This window comes from Onthophagus taurus, chromosome 11, assembly GCF_036711975.1.
Source record: "Onthophagus taurus isolate NC chromosome 11, IU_Otau_3.0, whole genome shotgun sequence".
Classification (NCBI taxonomy): Eukaryota; Metazoa; Arthropoda; class Insecta; order Coleoptera; family Scarabaeidae; genus Onthophagus; species Onthophagus taurus.
In genome coordinates, this window is record NC_091976.1 from 19,145,124 (window position 1) to 19,170,019 (window position 24,896).

General features: G+C 33.1%; 3 protein-coding genes across 3 annotated transcripts in view; 1 reads left to right on the forward strand and 2 right to left on the reverse strand.

Annotated features, from left to right (window-relative positions):
- The window catches only part of LOC111424114 (out at first), a 149,586-nt gene extending 139,736 nt beyond the window's left edge, over positions 1 to 9,850 (reverse strand). Inside the window, exon 1 of the mRNA XM_023057545.2 lies at positions 9,679 to 9,850. Coding sequence (XP_022913313.2) covers positions 9,679 to 9,786 — 108 coding nt within the window. The 5' untranslated portion in view covers positions 9,787 to 9,850. The remainder of the gene's footprint in view (positions 1 to 9,678) is intronic.
- Positions 9,851 to 16,679: 6,829 nt separating this feature from the next.
- Positions 16,680 to 18,260, reverse strand: LOC111424257 (glycerate kinase). Its single transcript, XM_023057744.2, has one exon. It carries the CDS (start codon positions 18,172 to 18,174, stop codon positions 16,699 to 16,701), a length of 1,476 nt encoding a protein of 491 aa, XP_022913512.2. The 5' UTR covers positions 18,175 to 18,260; the 3' UTR covers positions 16,680 to 16,698.
- Positions 18,261 to 20,129: 1,869 nt separating this feature from the next.
- Positions 20,130 to 24,764, forward strand: LOC111424184 (phospholipase A1-like). The gene is made up of 5 exons (XM_071200489.1): positions 20,130 to 20,163; positions 23,562 to 23,831; positions 23,893 to 24,333; positions 24,401 to 24,527; positions 24,585 to 24,764. The coding sequence occupies exons 1-5, from the start codon at positions 20,130 to 20,132 to the stop codon at positions 24,670 to 24,672; spliced, it is 960 nt and encodes a 319-aa protein (XP_071056590.1). The 3' UTR covers positions 24,673 to 24,764.
- Positions 24,765 to 24,896: the final 132 nt, after the last annotated feature.

Genomic DNA, 24,896 nt, shown 5'->3' on the forward strand with positions numbered 1-24,896 from the left:
GGTTGACGCATGTCATAGGACCCCGGGATTCAACTCTCACATATTTTAAAATAAAAAAATGTGTTTTGTTGATGAAATATAATTTCTAAAAAAAGATACAATAATTGATTAAGAAAAAACTGCTAATAAAAAAAATTATTTATTACACGAAAATTCCTTCCTGGCATTTACGCTTTCGGTAACACGCGATAGAAACATTACGAGCTTTTACTAAATATTTCAACGATCTAAAAATAGGGCCAGCCACTTCGGTCGCTCAATTATTTAGACGAATCGCAAGCGGTAATTGTGTTCGCTGGTATGGCCAGTCTCGTTAAGTACGAAAGAGGTGGTGGTCCATTGTCCAATAGTCCGTTTAAATGGAAATTGCAACTAGGTAATTCCAAAATTGAGGCAGAGAAAAGTTTCTATGCTCGTGTTAACACACAATTCACGTTATTACAACTCCGGTTATTGACAATGCCGTCGCCGGTTAAATATCTATAATGTAGTTCCAACACTGTCGTCGTGTATCATCCTTCCGTGATACGTCGAGGTCAATTGTGGATACACCTCCAGGGCGTCGTTTGGTGATGTATTGAACCCATTTTGATTGCTATCCATTGTGTTTTCAGTGATGTTGACGTCAGTATTTTTTATCAATTATCTAGTTTTACAAGTTTCAATAATTTTTTAATGGTTTCAATTAATTTTTCAAGAGGGATAAAACTCTTCGTTGAAAATTTTATGATTATAAAGATTCTTATATAAATTTTTATACTGTTCTATAAAATGATTTAAAAAATAAAACTTGGAGATGCAATTTAAAGTTGTTAAATATAAACTTAATTAGCCAAGGTAAACTATAGTAGCGTAGTTTAATCTGGAGAGAATGATAGATGTACCAGGTATAATCTAAGAAGTTAGAATGAATGCTAAATAGCCGTCATTTAATAAAATCGTCATTTCTTCCTTTCATAACATCGACACTGCTTGCCCAAACGAGTAAAGTAAATTACAATATTGAGTAAAGTGCAACATAGACATGACTTTCTTTATATTCTGATCATATAGGGTTATGGAACATATTATTTAAGCGTAAGAAACCCATATCCGAAAAGACTTTTAATACCTATCCAAGATATACTGCCACTTATTGATGTTAACATTACAGCGTTCACAGCATAAATAAAGTGTTCAAGGATACGGACAATAACATCAAAACATATTCTGAAAGAGCGAAATCAACGACGGAGAATTAGAAATAATAAAGGAATAGTGTAATATTTTCACAATAACTCTCATGTTAGCTTGATTTCTTTAGAATTAGAGGGAAATACATTTAGAACTTTAAAAGAAGTTTTTTAGTGTTCCTATACGGGTCATTAAAGTACAATCAAACGCGAAATTTGAAGTACTTCCGGTGTATAAACCGCTTTTCGCCGAGCGCGTTCTTCGTTAAATCAAATGGATCGGATCATCAAGTGAAGCATCCTCTACCACTCCATCCAGATATACAAAACAATATATTGGCATGTTTTGAAGATCAATCCAAAAATAACTTATTAATCAGATGTATTGTAGCCACACCTGGCATACTAATGAAAACTTTAGCTCGATAGTTTATTGATTCATCCTCATATACGACTTGGAAATCTTTTACAGAGTAAGAGAAGCACTCTGTCACTTCTTAAGGGCATGACATTTAGTAAAAACTAATACCTGGTTTTCAATTTCACGTTGAGTATCTTGCATTGTTTGTGCCCTTCTCTTCAATTTGCTCTTAAAGAAGTGTTTGAAAGTGAAAGATCATTATTCAATGTCATTATTAGCACTACAAGGACAAATTTCTCCATAATCGAGCAGATTTGAACTTTTATCTTTATCAAAAATTTGTAAATTACAATAATTGTATTGATTTTGTGATGAGAGCAAATAGGTTTCCTCGATGGTGTAAAATAATATGAGAGTATTATTATCTCAGGTTTATTTTTTACTATATCTTTTGATAAGCATTTCTTTGAAGAAGTGACTTTTCTATTGACACATTCTAGAAGTGCTCTTTTTGTCACCCCAGCTGACCGCACCATCCATTTATTAATTTTAGAAGAGCGACTTAATCTTCTATTAAGAATGGAAATTGCAGTATCTTTAGTTGTTGTAGAAACGATGCCATCTTGGATGGCTGAGTTATTTTAAAATCCTTTAAAAGACGATATAGATAACGTGTTGAAATGGAATAAATATTCTTGGTTTGTATTTTTTATGTAAAACTTTTAATTAAAGTTTACAAAAATACCCTGTGTACTTCGAAAGAAAATAAATGTTGGTTTTATAAATTTTTGCAACCAATTCCAACAGACGGTGATATAGACCTTTTAAATAGCTATGCTACGTGAAATAGTAAACTACATTTCTCTACGTTTAAAGGAATAATATATTAAACCGAAATTCTAACTACTTCCGGTGCGCGTTCCAGATATATCGAAGATAACGTTTCGAATAACAATAAAAAACAATTTGTTTGACTAGATGCAACATAATCAGCCTATATCGGAAACAATTGATGCGCTATTTAGAGAAACATGGAAGTTTTTCTGTTAGTCAATGGAAACATTTTGCTACAATGTAAGCTCCATTAACATTATTAGTATTTTATAAAAAATCGTTAGTTATCCTGGTAACCAAAGATTGTTGAAAAACTCAAGAAACGCATTTACAATTCATCATTGCTTAATCATTTGGCATTGTTAGATCATCCTTATAATTGATTTTAACTTCTGACCATAATTGTCAAGATTATCACGAGTTTGAACTCTCTGGCATAAATGATATTGAGAAACTTAAGAAAAGTTCTTGAAAAACTCAAGAAACGCGTTTACAACTCATCACTGCGTAATCATTTGGCATTGTTAGATCATCCTTATAATTGATTTTATCTTCTGACCATAATTGTCTCTGGCATAAATGATATTGAGAGTTCTCTGATATTGATTGAAATTTTATGGTATAAACGTACTTCAAAAAGCTTCTTTCGTGTCTTCAATAGAATTGTAGCCTGCACATGGCCGGTCTATAATAAATAGTAACACATTTTTATTATCTTTAAGTACAACACCCACACAAAAAAACATCTCAGCCGCTCCGTTAACTTCCATTTATCTAGTCGAGTCGTTATGTTTCACCTCGCACACTGTTTCACGGGATTTCTTTCATTCAATATACTCAGCTGTACTTTCCTTACTTTTCCACTTCAAGCATGTCTTACAAAATTTACTTTTCACCACAACATCAATTACTGTTTCGGTATAGTACCGCATAAACGAAACAATTCCGAAAAGTGATAAAAATCCTCTTTTGTGCCAGAATCCATCTCCTGGGACGGTAATTACATTGTTTTTGCCTTTGTACTAGCCTTTTTCTCTTACTTAGCAGCATTTTTCATCGAGAAACAACAAACAGATTCAGATATTGCGAATATTGTTGAAACTTTGATCACAGCTATATAAATCCATGAATATGCAAACATTTTTTATTCCATTTGCACCAATGAACGCATTGCAAAAATCATTAGCTTGTTCATTTTATATGCCGTATTATTGAATTTTGGGTTCATTTTTGACATTTACTAATTTGAGTCATAACTATATTCTGATAACTCCAATTTTTTGCCTACTTTTTGATACTACTTTTAAACGCTTTACATTTACCGTCTCTAATTATTATGCGTGAGTTGTACTCAAAAAACACCTTTGAATATAATTTTTGAATAATTATTAGTTTTATGTTAAGCCAATAAATAATTCTAAAAAAAACCCGTAACTTATAATTAAACCAGTAGTTACCACCAACGATTCCGTAACAAAGTTAAAAGCAAACGTGACAGCATTGGGAATTTAAGGGGATCCATGATGTCCCTGGTGATAAAGTGTTAATTCAAATTTTGAACTAGCGACAATAGTTTTAGAATGTCGTTTATTTTAAAGCGACACAAACCAGTAGTGCGATTTAATTCCACCTCGAAATAATTTCATTGAGCCCTTCGAATCCCTTCTAATCAAATTCCGCAGACCTTTAAAGTGTATAAATCAGCTGAGTTGAGGGGTCGTTTAAATTTGCTAAGAGCAGAAACATATGTTTACATTAAGTTTTTGATTTTCTTATTGAAAGATTTTCGACAATAATCCGCGAGACATTTTGGCTATAACTCTAAAAATGAGAGTTGCAAAAGTTAATAATTATCAAGTATGTATAAAAGACCGTGATAAGAGAAATTTGTGGAATATTTAATAAGATCCGATTATGTAGATTCAAATGACAGTAAAACTGGAGAAATTATTCAAATGAATTCTGAAGGATGGAGAGGGTTATCAAAGGTTGTTGGGGATAATTGTTTGCTTAATAAAGTTTTTACCGAATGCATCCCAGGAAATGAGGTTCTTAAAATAATTATTAAGCAAAAAAGAACCCTGAACTGAAATAATGAGCAAAAAAGTCAATTCTAACAGCTTACAATACCTCAATGGAAATGACTTCATTCATTGATCGTAGTCTGGTTGGCATTCAAGCAGTAATTATACAAAAAAAAATCCCTATGAACCAAAGTACGCATCAGTGTCACATACTCTACAAAGAACCCATGATATACAACAAGAACTTTTGAAAATTTGGTTAAAAAATTTCAACCGGTAAGAAAATTAAAAACATTTTCCTGGGACGTGCTTTTTTTGAAAGTGTTTGGGAGCTTTGCCACTATGACAAGTATCGAAAAAACGACGAATCGAAACGAAGTACTAGATTATTGTGTAAACCATAACTGTGCAAAACTTAATCCCGATCGGGCTAGTAGTTGCGAAGATATTTCTGAAATCACACCTTTTTGAAAAATCCTTAACAGAGACAACCTAATCCTTAACTCTCAAATAAGATCAAACTTGTGCAACAAACCACTATGAACACAGAAACTCTGAATCTTTGATAATACTAGGCTATGATCAACACGATTGCCTTCCTAACAGCAGCAAAGACATCTTGGTCAAAACATTAAAATTAATTTATAAATTGGAGACACACAGATGCTTCAAGTAGAGTGTTGCTTTAATTATGCATGCACCATTATTGCAAGAAAATTGTTATCAGACGAAGTCTGGTTAGCAAGCAAATGCATTATAGCAAAATTGTCTTACAGAAGAATTAACAAAATCTGATTCATATTAGTGACATTTACCAAAAGTATCTGGTAGTGTGAAGTATTCCCAGCTTTGATATTTCTCATTCACACTGTATATGCACTTTAGAGGTGTTATTAGTCTATCAGTATCATATAAAACTTACCAGAATGATAAAACAGAAGATAAAATAATAATTTTTAAGGTAATTTATAGATTACCTATACAAGATTACCTTAAGTTTGCGGAAGATAACATACCTGTAGGGTAACTAAATGAACTTTATTTATCTATAAGCTTTTTAATGATCCTGTATAGTTAATTTTTCTCTGTTACACAGATGTTAGAAGAGTAAAGCGTTTTTCGGCTTCCCATCCGCGTTATTAGAGATCACAGATCCCACATACTTAAATTTCGGGATTGGTATTTCATCAGGGTAATAGATAGTAGCCTTACTGGCTGAGCCTTTACAAAAACCGCATTCCAAGTGCTCCGTCTTTAATCCGCTCACTTTGAGTCTCACAGTTTCTAAAGTATTGATCCATAGGGAGAGTGTGGTCTCGAGCTCAGTTGGAGTTTTGGCGATAAGGACGATGTCATCATATCCATCACAAGATTAAACAGCAGAAAGTGCCCTGATGAATACCCACTTCCACTTCGAATTCTTGGCTGATACCGACCGAATACCTAACTCTGGTACGAACATTGTGATACATATCTTGTATTAAATGTATGTAACATTCAGGCAGATGTTGTGTACTGCGAGATCACCACACTGCTTTCCGCGGCACCCGCTCGAACGCCTTCTCAAGGTCTATAAATTTCCGGCAGTGCTTTTCTGTTAATATTCTAACTGCCTGCATTGCATCGATTATTGATTTGCGAAACTTCGTATACATGTATGGTTCAGAAAAAAATGGGAAATTTCAAAACCGATTAGGAAGCATAATTAGATTCTACATACAGCCTTATTAATTTACTGAAGTGATCCAAAATTTTTACCGTTTTATTTTGTAAACAGAAAGCACATTCGTATAAGGCATCAATTGAGTTAAATCATCATATTAGGCAGATTTTGCGTTATCACCATTAAAAAGCACCCATAGAACCTCTCAACGACAAAGTTTATGACTTATTATTTTTCGATGTAATTTAAAACTTCTTTCCTATAATTTTCTTATACTTATACTAGTTATAAAGTAATTGTTAGTTACTGCATCTAAAATTCTTTCAGGTTTCTTCAGGTTGAATATTAAATTAGCTAATGTAGCAGATCAAAATTAATTTTGACCTCCTTGGGCCGTATTATAAAATTAGTGTGCTTTTTTAATCGTTATTAATCATTTATGATGGACCTTTTATAAATACTAATCTATCAATGCCATATAAAATATGACAAAGTTGAGCGTAAGTCACTCCTGCTAATATTAAATATAAAAAGGAACATTCAAGAATGAATACTTTTGGGTATACAGCAATGTAAGATCGTGTTTTTAATATTTGTGACCTGTATAATCGTATATTGGCAAGATTTGATTTATATATCTTCTTAATTAACAAAATAAGAATATCATGGCCCATAGCAAGCTATACATATGATAATAATTATAGAGCTATTTAAAAAAACTTGGCATTTATTTGTCTCTATCTAGCAACCGCCCTGAACAAGCTAAAAATAACAGGTTTAAAAACTTGATTAAAAAGCTCTAGAGAACGGGCAGTGTTTATAGTGATAGTGTTAATAATATTGGTCTTTGCGCAAGTGTGAAATCGCCCAAAGACATCAGATATGTTCCACAACAAGTCGGACTCAACCGGGAACCTTTGTGGTAAATTCTTGTTCAAAACATGAAGCTCTTCCCATACAAAAATCAATTTCATCAGCCATTGAGTGCCATTATAATTGAACTACATTTATATTTCGTCAACACTATAATCACTACGTTGATTTCATGTAGATATGGCATGGTTTAATAACGAAGTTAACTTTCTGAATGACTCACATTGTTTTTTACTCTGTACCTCAAACGTCTAACAGTTTGCTGTGTAATGTTGAGTTGCTGATATGTCAATATCAGCAACTCAGGTTCATATAGGACTGAGCAGATATCGAACCAATAGACGGTTTGATGTCTTAAGCCGTGTGTCCACTACCAAGTTTTCTTGCGGAAGTTGCTTCCAGAAGTGACTTCCGCAAGAAAACTTGGTAGCGGACACACGGCTTTAGAAGAGTAGATTAGAGACCGCAATCTGTCTTTGGGATATCCAGAGGCTACAATCTGTTTACAGCCATAATCTGTTAAGTTCAACCTTTGTTTCTCAATGTTGTGAGACGATATTAAACACAATTGCCTCGACAGTTCAGCGAGTGTTGCAAAATTTTGCTCTTCGTATACACTACATTATAGCCGTCAATCAAACATGTCGCACCTTTAAAAATAAAGTGGCACAACTCAAAAATGGAATATTTTTAGTTTTAATCATAAAATGCCATAAAAAGACTCCCTCTATCAATTTCCGCTTGTTTGCCTAGAAACACTATTATTTGAATTGTGTCACTTTAGTGTTTAAGGTCATGACCTAATTCCAAATAGGAAATAGGTCATGTAGCTGCTTTTGCAATTTGAATAAAATTTTTGAACTTAATAGTTTTTAAAATTTGAAATCAATTAAATAATTGTCATCCTGTACTTATTAAGGTATTCACAACATAGAGATCTGCTATAAAATTTCAGATTGGAAAGTCCATCACTCACTTTGTAAAAGTTATTATTGGATGGAAAGAAGTCTTCATTTACGAACAGAAATATTTTAAAGCTTTGTAAAAAGAATTTAAATTTATTTTAGTCATTTTATCACGTTATATTGATTACTACAATTGTTTCAATATAAACGATGGTCATGGAATTACTAAATCAATCAGTTGGTTAAGTTTTCCGAAGAGTTAGTTTTTCCAATAATCTTGGAGAGTATCGGGAGTTTCGCAACGGATTCGATGGAGTAAGGATTAAGATTCGTCGATTCCCGAACTATTTAAACTATAAATTGCTCCGGTTTAAGTTATCCTGGCGTGGAATTCTCTGAGAAGGGGTTTGGGTGAGTTTGTATTTGATTTAAATTACAAGCCGGTTAGAACCACGGGTACAACTTTTAATTGCCTACGATTGGAGTTCTAACCGCATTTATGAACTTATATTCGACGATATCCTTTTGTCTCCTTGGAAATTGCCAATCTTCAACTTGTCTTTTGAATTGAAAAGGATGTTGGAAAGCGTCTGTTATTAAAACTAAAATTGGTGGTTTAATTTCTGGTTAAAAGCTTTTATTAGACTATTAAAATCAGTAAATGGTGCTTGTTGACGTGAATCGTTGTCATAAAATCTGTGCACTAGAGATAGGTGTGCGTTGATTTCTACACGTACACGATTGCCATTAGCGTCCCTTATCGGGTGTAAATCTTAACGAAACTTGGCAGTAATTCAGTCCCGAAGGCGTACGACATTCCGGGTCACAGTCGTGATATAAATCAGGCGTCCCTAAGTAGAACAAACTCGTGCAAATCATGGTTTCGAATCGACGTCTTCAGTCGGCGTCGGCGTCTACAAGTCGTCTTGTGGACCAACATTTGTTACCAGACGGCGACGCCGCCATCCTCCAAATTTCCCCTCTTCTTCTCCAGACATCTAGACTCCAAGTCGTAATTTAATTCCAAGCTTTATTCCACCATAACCAGAGAAAAAAATACTAATAAAAATTCATTTTGTTACAATGAAGCTTAAAAAAATCTTCTTTAAAGAGGTATTCATGTATGGATTTTCGTGATAGTAAAAACATGTAAGGGGCTTATTTAAATATACCACTGGCCGTGAAATTATGAATCGATTTCCAATGGTCGGGACATCGCGGTAAGTTAAAGACACGAAAAACTCGCGTTTTCCACGCGAAATACTTTTCATATAAAGGTGAATATGTTTATTTTATAAGCATGAAGAAATTTGATTCTCGATACTAGATTTTTTTCAAAAGAGCTTTTTTGCTCTCTAAGTTCGAATTTTGCGATTAAAGCTAACGACACCGTATTGTCCATTCAGGGGGGGTTGAAATCGTTTCCTCCGTACTGAAAGGACGGTGCACTTCACCCTTTCCGTTGTGAAGAACTTTCAGCGTTTACGGCGGGGAAGTTTAAAGGTCATTCTTTCAGGGAAATAGGGCAACAGCTTCCTAACGGTAGGCTAGATCTCGATAATTGAAAGGTCAACGAGTTTCGTTTCATAGATTCCATGGATTCATCTTAAATTATTATTTCTCTAAATAAAAAGAAAATTTTAGACTTAGAAGATGGATAAAAACCGAAATCGGTTAAGTTAATAAAGTAATAAATAAAAATTTGTACCATATCATCGTTATGGAAAAAAATGTATTATCAACAATTAAATCCACACCCGGTTTAAACGTAAACAAACAAACCTCTTTATATAGATTCTTCGTTGAGTATGCAGAGTATTATAAAATAAAAATTTTAATAATATACCTGGTTACGAACGTTGATGACTAGTTGGGTGTCACTGATAACGCACAACGACAGTAAAACGATTAACGTACACGATCGTGACGAGAAAACGAGCGATAACGCGGTCATTTTCGCGAACTTTTCATATATGGACGCGTAATCGTACGCAATCCATAGCACAACAGCTGACTGAACTGCAATTCCCTCTCTTATAGCCCAACATGCCGACCAAAAATCCGTTTTGCGCATGACCCAAAGTCCATGTGGCGTATTGATTCGGGCGACATCGTGTTTTATCGGATATAATCGAGTCATTTTTAAAATTCACTTTACACTATTTCACTAATAAAGGAAATTATACAAAACTGGGTCACCTTTGTACTTTGGATTTTTATTTCATGTATTCATAGGTTGTACCCAAGTTAGCATCCGCAAATAAAATTAAGTACTTCTTTTCCATAACACTTTTTGACAAAAAAAAACACTTTTTCCCAAAAGGTCCAATATTTGAACTATAGGCATAAATGTGTCCATAAATATTTTTAATAATTTCAGACCACTCAAAACTACAGAACTCATTCAAATAATAGTTGAAGAGGATTTTTGGGGGCTGATGTTTTTATCACTCCTCCAGATGATGGTGCTGAAGATAGCGGCAATGAAGAGTTCTACAACGACATCAATAAGCTGGATGGTCGACAGCTTTAAGCTGAAGCTATGGCGAAAATTACAAATCAAGGACGGATTTTCACAATTGGTGGTAGCGACACTGATGAATAGTAAAATAGTGACGACGAATCTTTGTCAGAAATAGAAAAGAAGTTACCGAAAAAAAGAAACTGGAAAAAATCCGATCATGTTCATGGATTTCCCAATTTTGCGAAACCCATGCAATCAACACCCATTCCTTCTGATCCGGTGGAATGCTTTGAGCTTTCTCTTGATGATAGTATTATAAGTGGTGTCATGTAAAACAAAATTTATTTTTACATGTAAGAACATGTCTTAAACTATTTTTCTGCTTAGTTGCCACTATTGTGCTCAGACATTAGTCGTAGCTGAAAAGCAACTTTTCTATACTCTTTTCATGGAAAGATGTCGCCAGTGACAACAAAGTTGTCTTAAATTTTTGTTTTTCCACTCCATCGACTGTTGTTTGGATTTTAGAATGACATGACAAACCCAAGTTTCATCGCCAATCACAATTTTGTTTAAGAATTCATCTTCTTCATCATTGTATCGAGTAAGAAATGTCAAAGCACTTCCAAGTCGCTTCGTTTTGTGAACATCCGTGAGCATTTTTGGAACCCACAATTTCCGATAATTTAATTGTTTTGTGACTATCTCATGCAATACAGTGAATCAAAACAGTACTTATTTTCCGGACACGCCTTATATATCATTTTTTGCAGAAATAACGACGTTATATGGACACCAAAAGGGTGAACTTAATTTCCGCGCTACCTATGGAGAAATAAAGTATCTTTTTGGCCATGCTACTATTATCTGGTTATTGTGTTGTTCCTAGATGGAGAATGTGGTAGGAGCTAGGAACCGAATCTTGCAATATGGCAGTAGTGAATTCTATCAGAAGAAATAGATTCGAAATGGTAAGAAGTCATCTCCACTGTACAAGGTGTCTAAATTTCGATGGGTTTGCAGGGTATCTCAGTTATTATGAAAGATAAAAAGTTGCGGCTTTCGCGAACCTGAACTACTTTTTTGTGAAACATACAATGGCGCAAACCAAATTTTTATAGCCCTCTTCGTTTTTGATATACAGGGAGTGTTTCAAAATTTACGATTTTCAGACACCTCCTGTATCTCGGAAACGTAAAAACAGGTTCTAATAGATTTTTGCACGTAGAATCCAATGGTGCACGTAGAATTTTTCTAGTCATCACGGTTTTTGAGTTATAATGAGTTAAGTATTTTAGAAGTTGAGTATTTAGTATTTGAGTTGTGTTTATAACTCAAAAACCGTGATGACTAAAAAAATTGTACGTGCACCATTGGATTCCACGTGAAAAAATCTATTAGAACCCGTTTTTACTTTTTTACTAAGTTTCCGAGAAAACCAACTATCAAGGAACCAGCATTAGGTGTAGGCAGTGATGGGCCCGGTGGGTAGGTATTTCTAAAATGGGTATTCATCCGGGTATTTACCCCGGCCCAGGGTAAATACCCAAACAGTGGGTATACCAGTAAGTAATACCAGTAAAATTATATCAGATTCAAAAAAAAGGCGAAGAGGAAGGTGATGAGGACATTCAAGACGAGGAATAGTCAACAATCAAAGACGTATTATCATTAGACCAATCTGTCGTAATTTAGATTAGATCAAGTTATTATGATTATTATCATCAAGCAGCCCTTTGCGTCCATTGTTGGACATAGACCTCCCCTATTCTGTTCCATTGGATTCTATTCTGTGCTGTCTGAATTCAATTGTTCGTCATTCTTTTGACGTCTACTTCGTCTGTTCGCTCGCCGTCTCCACTCAAGCAACCGTTTTGTCCACTGCTCATACTTCATTCGCACCACTTACGCTTTGCCACAATGTTGACCACATCATTTACGCCAGTTCTTCTTCATAGGCCTTCATTTCGTATGTAGTCCCTCAGAGTTAGACCCAGGATCGACCTCTCCATCTACTTTTGTGTTACTTGAACCCTCCTGGCAGTGGCTACCGTTAATGTTAAAGTTTCGGAGCCTTATGTCATAACCGGAAACACACATTGAATGAAAGCGTTTCTTGGCCTTTTCTCTTGAAGATGTCTCTAAGTTTCCCGTAGACTGCCCATACGAGTGTTTAGTTCGCTTGTTTGATAATCTCTCGACACATGAACCTCATAGCCAAGATATACATAGCCGGGAACAAGATTTATCATAAATTTTGATTTCTCCTCGTTGATATTTAGCCCGACTCTTGCACACACTAAGCACAAATTACTTAAGCATTTGCAATCAATGTTTATGTCTTTTTGGGTCAAATCCAGTTGTTTAAATACACTCTGAGGACTGTGATGAACAATTTGGGTTCAACAGTGTATCGTTTTACTCACAATCAGTACTTTACTACTTCTACTCTCTTCAGTACTTTCAACCGGAAACACGCATTGATTGAAAGCCTTTCTTGGCCTTTTCTCTTGAAGATGTCTCTAAGTTTCTCGTAGGCTGCCCATACGAAGCTCATAGCCAAGATATACATAGCTGTCAACCCTCTCAACCTCATTATCTCCAGTGTTGATGTTAGAGCTGGGAACAAGATTTATCATAAATTTTGATTTCTCCTCGTTGATATTTAGCCCGACTCTTGCACACGCTTCCTTTAAGTCGTTCAGTATTAGTTTAATCTCTCCACGATTATCCAATATAGGAACTATATCGTCCGCGTAGCGCAAATTACTTAAGCATTTGCAATCAATGTTTATGCCTTTTTGGGTCCAATCCAGTTGTTTAAATGCACTCTGAGGAGTGTAATGATCAATTTCGGTTCAACAGTGTATCGCCTTGTTTTACTCATAACCAGTACTTTACTACTTCTACTCTCTTCAGTACTTTCATGCAATTTTACCGTCATTGTAGCGTTCTTGTAGATGTTATAAATAAGTTTGGTATATCGATAATCGACTCTGCATTCATGAAGTGCTTGCAAAACTGCCATCAACTCAATTTAAATTAAATTTTATAAATATCTCTAAATACCCATCTTGGGTAAATACCCTCGGGTATATATCCAGGAAATTTACCCTTGAAAATAAATACCCAGGTATTTAACAATAATGGGTGTAGGAGAGTCTGTTGTACTTGGACTGATAAAATGCCTACCAAAAAAGACTAGTTTTAAAATTTATGGCGGCAGATTTTTTTCTTCGCTAAAACTAGTAACTCATTTATAGGAAAAAGGTATTGGGTACACGGGAACTATCAAATACAATAGAATTGAAAAGCGTCCCATAATGCCTTCGAAAGTAGTAGAAAAGAAGTACTATTATACAAATGTTGCCAATAAGATAACCGTTACAAGCTGGCAGGATAATAGAATAGTTCTGATGGTCAGTACTTATGTTTGTACACTTCCAGAATGTAGAGTAGAAAGGTGAATATCAAAACAGAAAAAAAGGTGCCAGTTGCGTAATCTCATATAGTAGCTCAATACAATACATTTATGGGCGGTGTAGACAGGATGGAAGAGAACATAGACAATTATAGGATTTGCATTAGATCGAAGAAGTGATTAGATAAAGAAAAGGACTTGGGCAAAAAAAGGATTATTTGCATTTTCGAAGAATAGTTGTGCAAATGTATTTACAAAAAATATGGTTTTCCCCCGGAAGGAGGAGGACGTTCATCTTACCGTAAAGAATTAGCTTCAAGAGTGCCAACGCAAGCGCGATTTGAAGAAAGCAACCACTGGATTGTCCACGCAAAAAAACAACATATTGTGCTTTCTGTGAAAAAAACACGACAAAGTCGTGTCAAAAATGTAAAATCAATCTGCACGAATCCTATTTTATTCACTTTCACACAAGATAATGGAAAAAATAGTCAAAATCAGTCAGTTACAAATGATAAAAGCTACTACACAAGAATGACACTGGAAACACAAAAATCTAAATATGATGGAAATTCCAATATTCAGTGTCTAAACTGATTATAAATTCTATAAATCCCGAAATTTGCTCAAATTTCCGATAAACCTTTCCAATACTTGGTGCTATATGAAGCAATTCAAATTAGATTGATTAAAAATTCTACTTAAATGAAATAATATAAAAAAAAACGTTTTTTGCTCAATTGCAAATCTCTAACAATTCAAAGAAAGCTGTTCTTTCTTTATAATTGAGAAATGACAAGTATTTTTTCCGGTTTGCTGTTTCAAAAATAATAAGAAATAAGATAGTGTTGAAATTAAACTAGTCAGAAATTCTGCTCAACTCAAACTTTGATAAAATTCAAGAACAATCGGTTTTGCATAGGTATCGAAAATAACAGAAATATTTTGCGTTCCATATATGCCGTTACAGGTTAGGAGAAATACGATCAAATTAAATTGATCAGCAATTTTTTTCCAAACTTTGCAAAACTTCAAGGAAAACTGTTACTATACAGGGTGTATCAAGTATGAGTAGAAAAAATTTGAGGGGTTATAGGTCTCCCCCTTCTGAATAAATATTCTTATAACACAATGTCCCATTCTTTGCCATTCTTAAGATATAATACGATAAAGTTAAGGGTTTGAAAGTTTAAGTACTTCTGTATAAAGAATTATATTAAACAGGCTTTGTTTATGTAATATAGCTTTAATTTGACACATAAAAGTCATTTTTGAGATATTTTTTTAGAGGTAAATTACTTTATACGAATAAATTTATCACTTCTGTTTTATCACTCTTTAATGTGAAAATTTACAAAAATTTTGGTTTTAATAAATAAACTTGCTTATTGTATTAAAAACAACAAAATTACAAAACTAGCAAGAAATTACAAATTGCAAAACAAAGCCTGCTTAGTATAATTCATTAACCTGTACTACTCAAACTTATGAACCCTTAACTTAATCGTATCATATCTTAAGAAGGACAAAGAATGGGACATTGTGTTATAAGAATTTTTTATTCAAAAAGAGGAAACCTATAACCCCTCAAATTTTTTCTACTCATACCTGATAAACCCTGTATAAATGGCATGTGACAAAAAGATTACGATGTAATCAGTCTAAATTGATCAAACATTGTGCTCAACCCAAACATTCTAAAAATTCATTAATATTATTACTTCCCATCTTGTTAGAATATTTATGTGAATAAAAAACTTTGAATTTTCTTTATTTTCGGCTCAACCGGTTTCGACTATTCTTTTTTAGTCATCTTCAGGAACAATAGCCAGCTAATATATAATTCAAAAATCAAATTAAAACTAAATCAAAAATTACAGAATAAAATTTTGTTCCTTAGAAAACACATGTTTTTTAGGTTATTTTAAAAGTATTAACTTACGTCAGTTTCACTCTTAATTTTCATAATTACTAACTTAACTTCCAAAAATTCCACCCTTCTGAAAAGCAAAGTTTTTTATTCACATAAATATTCTAAAAATTGCCAAAAAACATATTTTGCCGACGAATAAGAAACGAATAAGAACGATAATTTCTGCCTATTGCATTGAAACTGAAATTTACTAAATACAGATCATAACTATACATATGTATAATGTTACACACCCACCTCATACCTATCAGGAATAACTCACAAACAAATCATTGATACCTTCCTCTTCGATCAAATTGTTCGATCTGGAATTTTTGGGAAATGTGCTGACGAATCTGCCCTTTTAGTTATACTTCCAATAATAACCCTATTTTACTAAACGACAATATATGGTTTCAGAACGATGGTACAACTTCGCACTTCACAATATTTTAGACAAGATTATATATACTGAATATCTTACACTTTAATAAATCATGTTACTGCTGAAACTTATGGTATTTGTAACACAAAGAATCAATATCAATCAAATTTGCTCCATTAAATTTAATTTACGATTTAATCCAATTAATTTAATTTGTTCATTAGTGTGATGCGATCGATACTATCAAAAGCATTTAAGAGATTAACTAATTACCTATTGACCACATTCATTCTTAATAAGGCTGTTCAGTGCAAATTAACAGTTTCCAATTCTAATGGATTGAGGTGCAAATGAACAAATTTGTATGGTTAAAGCAGCTTATGTTAAATATAGATTTAATGCATATTACCTTCGTGTACTTACCTACAAACTTATACCTATATACGTATTAACTATAAATTTAATTCGCATTAAGGGATTGTATCAATACGTCCTTCAACACAACCGTCTGCTCATGCTTGACGAAAGTTCACACGCTGTAGCAAAATAATGGAGTTTGCGAGTTTTGGACGTATATTCAAACATCATAAACCAATATAGCCACAATAATAGAAAGCTGTAATATCTATTAAGCTTATGAGTTAATAATAATAAATAAAATCTCATTTATTATTAAAATAATTTTTATTTATTTTTTTGAATAATAATAAGATGAATATCCATAACATTAGTTCCTGTGTGTCCTGTTTTAATTAAATGAGTTCCGTTATCAAATTGAGAATAAAAGTTGTAAGAATCGTTATTGGGTAAGAATTGAGTGGGGCTAATATGAAACTGGGCGGCTTTATTAACTAAGTTTGAACTTCCAAGAGCTCCCGCGGCGTCAGTTGGACCGTCCATGCCATCTGTGCCAGCGCTGAGAAATGAAATATCTTCCATTTTTGCACCACTAAACTTATTAACTTCCACGGAAAATCTTAATGCCAATTCCTGGTTCCGACCCCCTTTTCCCTTACCCTTAACTACGACGGTCGGTTCCCCGGCACCTATTATGCAAATGTTCTTGGAGAAATCGAGCTGTAAGAAGTCCTCAACGTCGATATCGTCCAATTTTGATTTGGCCGACTCAAGAAAATTGCGTAAATCGGTTTTATTCGTGGAAGAGTAGATCAGAGCAGCCAATTCAGCGTAGAATTTGCTTAAAACTTCAACGTCGTCTTGGATTTTTGTCGTCAAAATTCGGGTTTCGTATCCGAAAGATATCGCTTTTGTTCTGCATGCTTCGACGGCAAGTTTGTTATTTCCGATAATAAAATTTTCGGCGTTTGTAACTTTAAAAGTATTTTCTGACTTTAAAATTACTTTTACGTGCTCCGGAAGTTTCTCAAATAGTTCGTATTTTTTTATTATGTTTAAAGCTTTGTCTGGGGAATCAAGATTTGTTACGGTTGGTCCACTTGCAATAAAGTCCAGTGGATCTCCAACTATGTCCGAAAGGATTAAACTAATTACTTTAGCTGGTAAAGCTAATTTAGCTAAACCACCACCTTTTAATTCAGATAATTTTTTTCTAACTGAATTTAATTCTTTTATATCGGCACCTCCTTTACTTAAGCTTTTTATTATAATTTGTTTTTCCTCTAAAGTCATTGGTTCCTTTGGATATGGCAATAAAGCTGAACCACCACCAGTTATTAAAACAACGACCAAATCATCTTTATCCAACTTTTCGATCATCTTTTTAATCTTTAAACTTCCTTCAAAAGCATTTAAATCGGGAATATTGTCTTTAGCGCCCTCTATAAATTGGATTCGGCACTCACACTTAGGTCTGCCTCCAAATTTCGTAAAAATCCCGCTAGGTACCGTTACAACGCCATTTTGAAGGTTCTCACCCAAGATATCTTGTAATTCCAAAGCCATTCCATAAACCCCTTTTCCAAATCCAACCACATAACACGGTTTTTTCATCACAAACTCGTTTCCGTTCACTATTAACGTCTTATTTTTGATCTGAACCGTCTTCTTGATTAAACTCTTTGGTTGAACGGAAGCCACACCCGCGAGAAATATCGTGGTTAAATCGTTCATTGTTGAGAAATTACGGCAATTTTTAACGAAATTTATCGAAAAATTTCGGTTTAAAGTAACGAGAATCATAGCACACTCAATTTTGTTTAAGTATTTTTGATAAGAAAGGTTGAAACGTGACAAGTTAGGTTAAGTTTAGACGTTTCGTATAAATATAAAAAGAAATAAGATGTTAATAAAATAATGCAATTGGTGTTAATTTGGTAATGATTTGATGTTTTTGATAAGAAAATCTGTTGAAATATATAGATTATTTATGGTAAAATAATCATCAGGCAGCTGAATTATAACGTTTGTAATTTTGGTTGCCTTATATATTATATGTATCATCAAACTGACTGGGAGATAAGTTTTAATTTGCTAATTTATATTGTACATTGTTAGAAAACAAACGCTGTTGGCATTTTTTAATTTTTTCCTTTGATGCACTAATGGAAAGAACAGGGGAATCCCAGAGAAGAACAAGGAAATTAGGGGAATCCCGATAATCTGTACGTATGTATTTCACAATAGTAAAGTTATTTGAGCTATTTGGTTCATGCAAGTACATAGCGCGAATTATTTTATCAGTAAAGCTTATGTACTTGTGCCTTTATTTTTTGAACTGGTAAGTTTTCAACATTTATAGTTTTTATGGTATCTATTATATGTTTCTTTTAAATTTGTTAAAGTTTTATAATGTCAAAGGATTTGAAGAAAAATCAAATAAAACGAAAAGTTATTTCTTTAGAACTAAAATTCAAATATTAGACCGTCTACGTAATGGAGAATTTTACTCTATGAAGATCCCACCAGAAAAAGTGTAGCAGCTGGAATCTGCAGCAGTATAAGTACGATTTCATATGTTTGAGATGTTACAATGGAAAATATGGAAAAAGCGTTAATGATATCCCAAACTCAAAAGCGAAGCTCGATCGATACCAATACTGTTACAAATAAAGCTTTGACGATTTATCAATCAGTTCAGAATCAGTCGTCGTCGATTTAATCCGGTGAAAAGAAGATTTCTTTTTCCACAAGCCATGGATGGTTCGAGAGATTTAAACAAAGACATTCTTTGTATAATCTGAGAATGAAAGGTGTGTATCTGCTGATTCGGTTGCAGCACAACAATATTCGGAAAATTTTGCTGAAATCATTACCGCTAACTCCTACACTTCTGATCAGGTTTTCAATGCTGACGAGTCTGGATTTTTCTGGAAAAAATGCCGGAAAGAGCTTTCATAGCTAAAGCTCACTAATCAGCTAATGGTCATAAAGTAGCATAAAGTCGTACAACAGTTCTTTTCTGTTGCAATGCTTCTGGCGGTTATAAACCATTGGTGTTTAACAAATCAAAATCACCATGCTCATTCAAAGGAATAAACATTAACAACCTTCCCGTCTATTGGACGGCTAATAAAAAAGTATGGGTCATTGCCATAGTGTTCCGTAACTTCTTTGTTGCTGATGTCAAAAATTATTTAACTAATAAGGGATTGCCGTTTAAGGCTCTTCTATTAATTGATAATGCTCCAGATTTACAACATGAAAATGTAAAGGTTGTTTTTTACCGAAGAATACAACTTCCTTATTACAGCCGTTAGATCACGGGATCATTTCAACTTTTAAAGCACTGTACATCAAGCAAACTTTCAGGTTTATCTTAGAACAAATGGAGAGTAATGAATCTCATACTCTGTTGTATGCTTAGAAGAAATTTACAATTTTAGATTGTCTTAAGCATGTTGGACTTTCATACACTCAGATCAAACAATCAACGATTAATGCCTGCTGGAAATCAGTATGGATGTTGTTGAAAGTGAAAAATGATGAATACAGTATGAACGTTCTCGTATCACTGAGTTGGCCCATGCCATAGGAGGAGAAGGTTTTGAAGATTTTATTTTTTGTAGATTCATGATACAAAAAACATTATGAAGACAATGATTCAGATGAAGAGCAACCTGAAATAGTTGCGTTCTTAGTAAGAATCATACGCGTAGGACTTGAACTGGGAAAAAATTGGGCAACCATTTCATAGAATGTCACAAATGTTAATTGAGCTCTCCGATTCCAGTGAGACCTTCGTAAATACTTAAATCAATATGAAAAAGTCTATAAAGATTTTGCAAAAAACATTTCATGACAAAGTGATCCGAGATCTTTCCTAATCCGTCAACCATTGAGCCAGAATTGCATCAAGAAAGCTCAAGTGATGAGAGTGACATTATACCTATCAGAAAGAAAAGATTGATAGTTCATGAAAGTGATGATAGTGATTAATTTTTAATTGTCTTTTATTTTTTAATTTTTTATTCCTAATGTAAAATAAATTAAATATGTATAAGTACATATTTAATTTATATTATTTATTATTATTAATAATTACTTTCATATGTTTGTTGTTTATGAACTATGTACAATTGTGAGTTCTCCAAGATGTCTTACTTTTGTTTTACTTAAATAAATTACTGAATCATGCACATTTTGGGTTTTTTTTTCGTTTTATATGATTTTACTTAGCAAAATCCAAGATTTCAATTTACACGGTTTTGTACAGAACTTATTTTCCGTGTAAATCGGGGGATTTTCTTTCAAGAAGATATCGATCCCTTATCACTATTTTATTCATTCGGCAATACTCCATGCAGAAACATGTTGATTTGTTCTCTAGCATATTCTGAATTACACGATTCGATGGTGCAGTCTGTTATCTTTGGACAAATTGATATTACTTTATTCTATTTCAAGATTATTTTCGTTTGTACCCCGTATTTTTGGAACTTCCGCGTGCTTCAATTACTCACACCTTTTAATCGTATCACATCAGTTGTGAAACCCATCTTCTCCATTTTCTTTTTCTTCACTTAATAATCAGCCACGGATCTTGTAACAGATTTTGTTTTTGCTGTTTTATTAAACCTCATTATTTGTCGTTTGCATAGCATAGGACTTTAACCTTTCTGTTTCCCATTTTGTATTCTCTTACTTTGCGTAACGGGCTTATAATGTTATCAGTTACCAAATGTCATTATTTATCAGCTATTAGCCAGCAATCTTGCTTGTTTAATGCCGCCACATATTTCGCCTGTTCGTCTTTGTTCACTTCACTATATACTACTATGTAAGAGTCATATACTCTTTATCACTTTCCATTTTTAGGTTTCTTGCAATTTTTCATTGTTCTTGTTCTGTTGAATGTTTTTATGTTTCAAGTAAGAAATCCCAGAAGAGTCTGATCCCAGATGATCTTTTTCGTGCATGGTTTATCATCTTTTGAATTGGTTATGTTTCGAGACAAATTTGTGAGTCTGTGAGCTATAATTACTTTTCCGGTGAAATGGGTACCTACATTTCACCAATTCTTCTCTTTTTTCCCGGTTTTAGATCGACAACATGACCGTTTAGCCACTCAATTCACGAAACAGTCGGAGTTTTGTAATAAGTTATTAAATAAAAATAATACAATAATAAATTACTGAACTTACTTATGGTTAGGTATGTGAACAAAAATGGAATGTACAGGTGTCCAAATTTCGATGGGTTTGCAGGGTATCTCAGTTATTATGAAAGATAGAAAGTTGCGGCTTTCGCGAACCTGAGCTACTTTTTTGTCAAACTTACAATGGCGCAAACCAAATTTTCATAGCCCTCTTTGTTTTTGATATACAGGGAGTGTTTGAAATTTATGATTTTCAAACACCTCCTGTATCTCGGCTATCCGGAAACTTAATAAAAAGTAAAAACGGGTTCTAATAGATTTTTTCATGTGGAATCCAATGGTGCACGTAGAATTTTTCTAGTCATTACGGTTTTTGAGTTATAAACACAACTCAAATACTGAATACTCAACTTCTAAAATACTTAACTCTTTATAACCCAAAAACCGTGACGACTAGAAAAATTCTACGTGCACCATTGGATTCTACGTGAAAAAATGTATTAGAATCCGTTTTTACGTTTACGGATAGCCGAGATACAGGAGGTGTCTGAAAATCGTAAATTTTGAAACACTCCCTGTATATCAAAAACGACGAGGGCTATGAAAATTTGGTTTGCGCCATTGTAAGTTTCACAAAAAAGTAGCTCAGGTTCGCGAAAGCCGCAACTTTCTATCTTTCATAATAACTGAGATACCCTGCAAACCCATCGAAATTTGGACACCTTGTACATGTGGCAAACACCTCGTCGATTACAATAACATAAAACTACAATGCAATTGCCCTTTATACTTTCATTCCGATTATTCTAAGTACACCGAAGATTAACCAAAAAGTAAATAACTTGGCAGATCGAGATAGAAATAAAGTTTTCTGAATTCCGACTTTTGAGGCGATTATTCAGTAATCCTTTCGATCTCGAATCTCTCCGTACATTTCCATTCTTGTTTAGAAGTGCCCTTGCAATATGCCTATCTATGCTCAATGATGTCAATGGATAACGTCGACTAAGTAGAACCTTTAATCCTAAGACAGAACAATTGGAAACGTTGGAAATTCAAATACTTTCATGTAATGTGGAAAATCTTGTCATCGTCGATGATAATTTATTACTTCTTGGCGGCATCTATATTTCAATAATGTAATATACAGCAGTTCAAACAGTTCTCATACTATTTTTTAAACGTTAATTGACGTTGACATTATAATTTTTAATTTATTCTGATGATTTCAATGAATTCCTCATCTAATTTTAGGAAAATTTTCAAGGGACCTTGGTATCAGTATAGGTAACACTCAGGTATCAGTATTGGAGCTCGTTTATCAAAAGTTCTCTTAACTTAATCGAAGCCAATGGACGCAATTTTATACATTTATTGTAAATCTTTTTGATTAAATTTATTGTTATTCTTTTAATAAAGTTTTTTATTTTTTTGAATGTTTTGTTTTATTGAATTGTGTGGTAATGCTATCCAGTTGAAATGTCTAACAAAAGTATGGGACCTTTTTGAACAACGAATTTGTTATCAAACTATATAAATAGGCAACTTAATTGAAAATTTCGCAATATTGGTTGCCGATTCAATTACAATAAAATTTAAGTCAAAATTAAAAAAAATGTTACGCACCTTTTGTTATCTATCATAGGATAATAGATAAAATATTCGATTTCCTAAATAAACTGCAGTATCGCAAATACAATTCAAGTTTTCGTCGTAATTCATTGCAAAATTAAAACGTGCCAATAAAATTCAGATTTAAAACATTTCTTTGTGCTTTGTTTTGATGCCCGTGTAACATTTGAATATCTTAAATTTAGTGAGTGCACATGATGAAATTATATTTAATAAAAGGGTGTTGTGAAATTATTCCGTCATTATTGTTTGTGTATTTTTTTAATTTCGTTTATCTGGATTCAACACGTTTCATACATATTTCTCGGTATAAATGAGGGTTGTTTTCAAAAATTTGTTAGTTTCTAATTAATATTATACGACATCGTTATGATTTATAAATTTCTTGTTATATTTTTAGTGTTAGTTGTAAAACCAAGCGAAATTAACAGTTTTTACAAAATAATTTCGGACTTTTTTCATTGTTATCAAATTATAATACAAGAAAGATGTCCGAATGAAAATGTAACGTTTTGGTTGTACAATAAACAAGTTTATGGTTATCAATTGAAAGAAAACGAATTAATAACTTTGCAAGAAGCTCCATTTATTCCGGATCAAAGAATAATTTTTTTAATCCATGGATTTACTGGGAATCGAGAATGCAGTCCAAATCTTCAAATAAAACCAAGCAAGTTTAATTTATGAAGTATTATTAATATTTATTTATTAATTTTTATATATTTTTTTAGAATTGATCAAGAAAGGTTATAATGTAATCTCGGTGGATTATGAAAATGTGGCTAAATTTCCTTGCTATCTTCAAGCAGTGGAAAATTCTAAAACCATTGCAAGATGTTTAGCTGATTTTATCGAAACATTATCAACAATAAAAATTAAAGATAAAAGTTTCTCTCTTGAAGATATTCATTTAATCGGTTTTAGTTTGGGTGGGCAAATCGCTGGAAAAACTGGAGCTTATTTAAAAGCATCCGGAAAAATGCTTTCAAGAATTACAGGATTAGACGTTGCGGGTCCTTTATTTTACGGCCCAACAACCTATTTAAATAAAAATTGTGCTAAATTCGTCGATTGTATCCACACTTGTTCAGGTAGATTGGGAAAATTATTTCCAATCGGACACGTTGATTTCTACGTTAATAGTTTAATTCATCAAAATGGTTGTGATTTTTGTAAGATACTTTTTAATTATGTTATTGAAGTTTCAATTAATGTTTAACATTTTTTTTTTTAAATTAGGGAATTTTTCTTGTGATCATGGTCGAGCTCCCGAATTATACGCAGAATCAATTGATAGCGAAGTTGGATTTTATGGTGTGAATTTTTCTGGGGATTTTGAATTAATGGGACATAATGCATCAACTAGGTAATGAAAATTTTATTTTTAAATGTTTAAATTAAACCATTTTTGGTTTCGTTTCAGATCAAATGGAATTTACCATGTTGAAACTAACGCAAAATCACCGTTTGCTAAAGAAAGCAAAAAAATAAATAAGAATAATCTAGACTGATTTTTATTATTTATAGAAGATAAAATTTGTATTTCACTTTTTTAATGTTGTAGTGATGTAAGAAGATTATAAAAGTTAAGTTATTTTACTAATTGCTGTTTTTTTTACTCCAAACTTTGTTTTTAAAGCATACTTGTGTACAACATATACCAATTACGTTCATAATTTACATAACAAAACTAATTACAGGAATATAATTATATGAAAAAGTTGAAATTTTTTAT

Bases quoted from the DNA above. Each gene is read 5' to 3' on its own strand.
- LOC111424257 (XM_023057744.2), bottom strand. From the start codon at position 18,174: ATGATTCTCGTTACTTTAAACCGAAATTTTTCGATAAATTTCGTTAAA.
- LOC111424184 (XM_071200489.1), top strand. From the start codon at position 20,130: ATGTCACAAATGTTAATTGAGCTCTCCGATTCCA. The intron at 23,832-23,892 runs GCAAGTTTAATT...ATATTTTTTTAG, and splicing joins AAATCTTCAAATAAAACCAA to AATTGATCAAGAAAGGTTAT. The intron at 24,334-24,400 runs GTAAGATACTTT...TTTTTAAATTAG, and splicing joins TCAAAATGGTTGTGATTTTT to GGAATTTTTCTTGTGATCAT.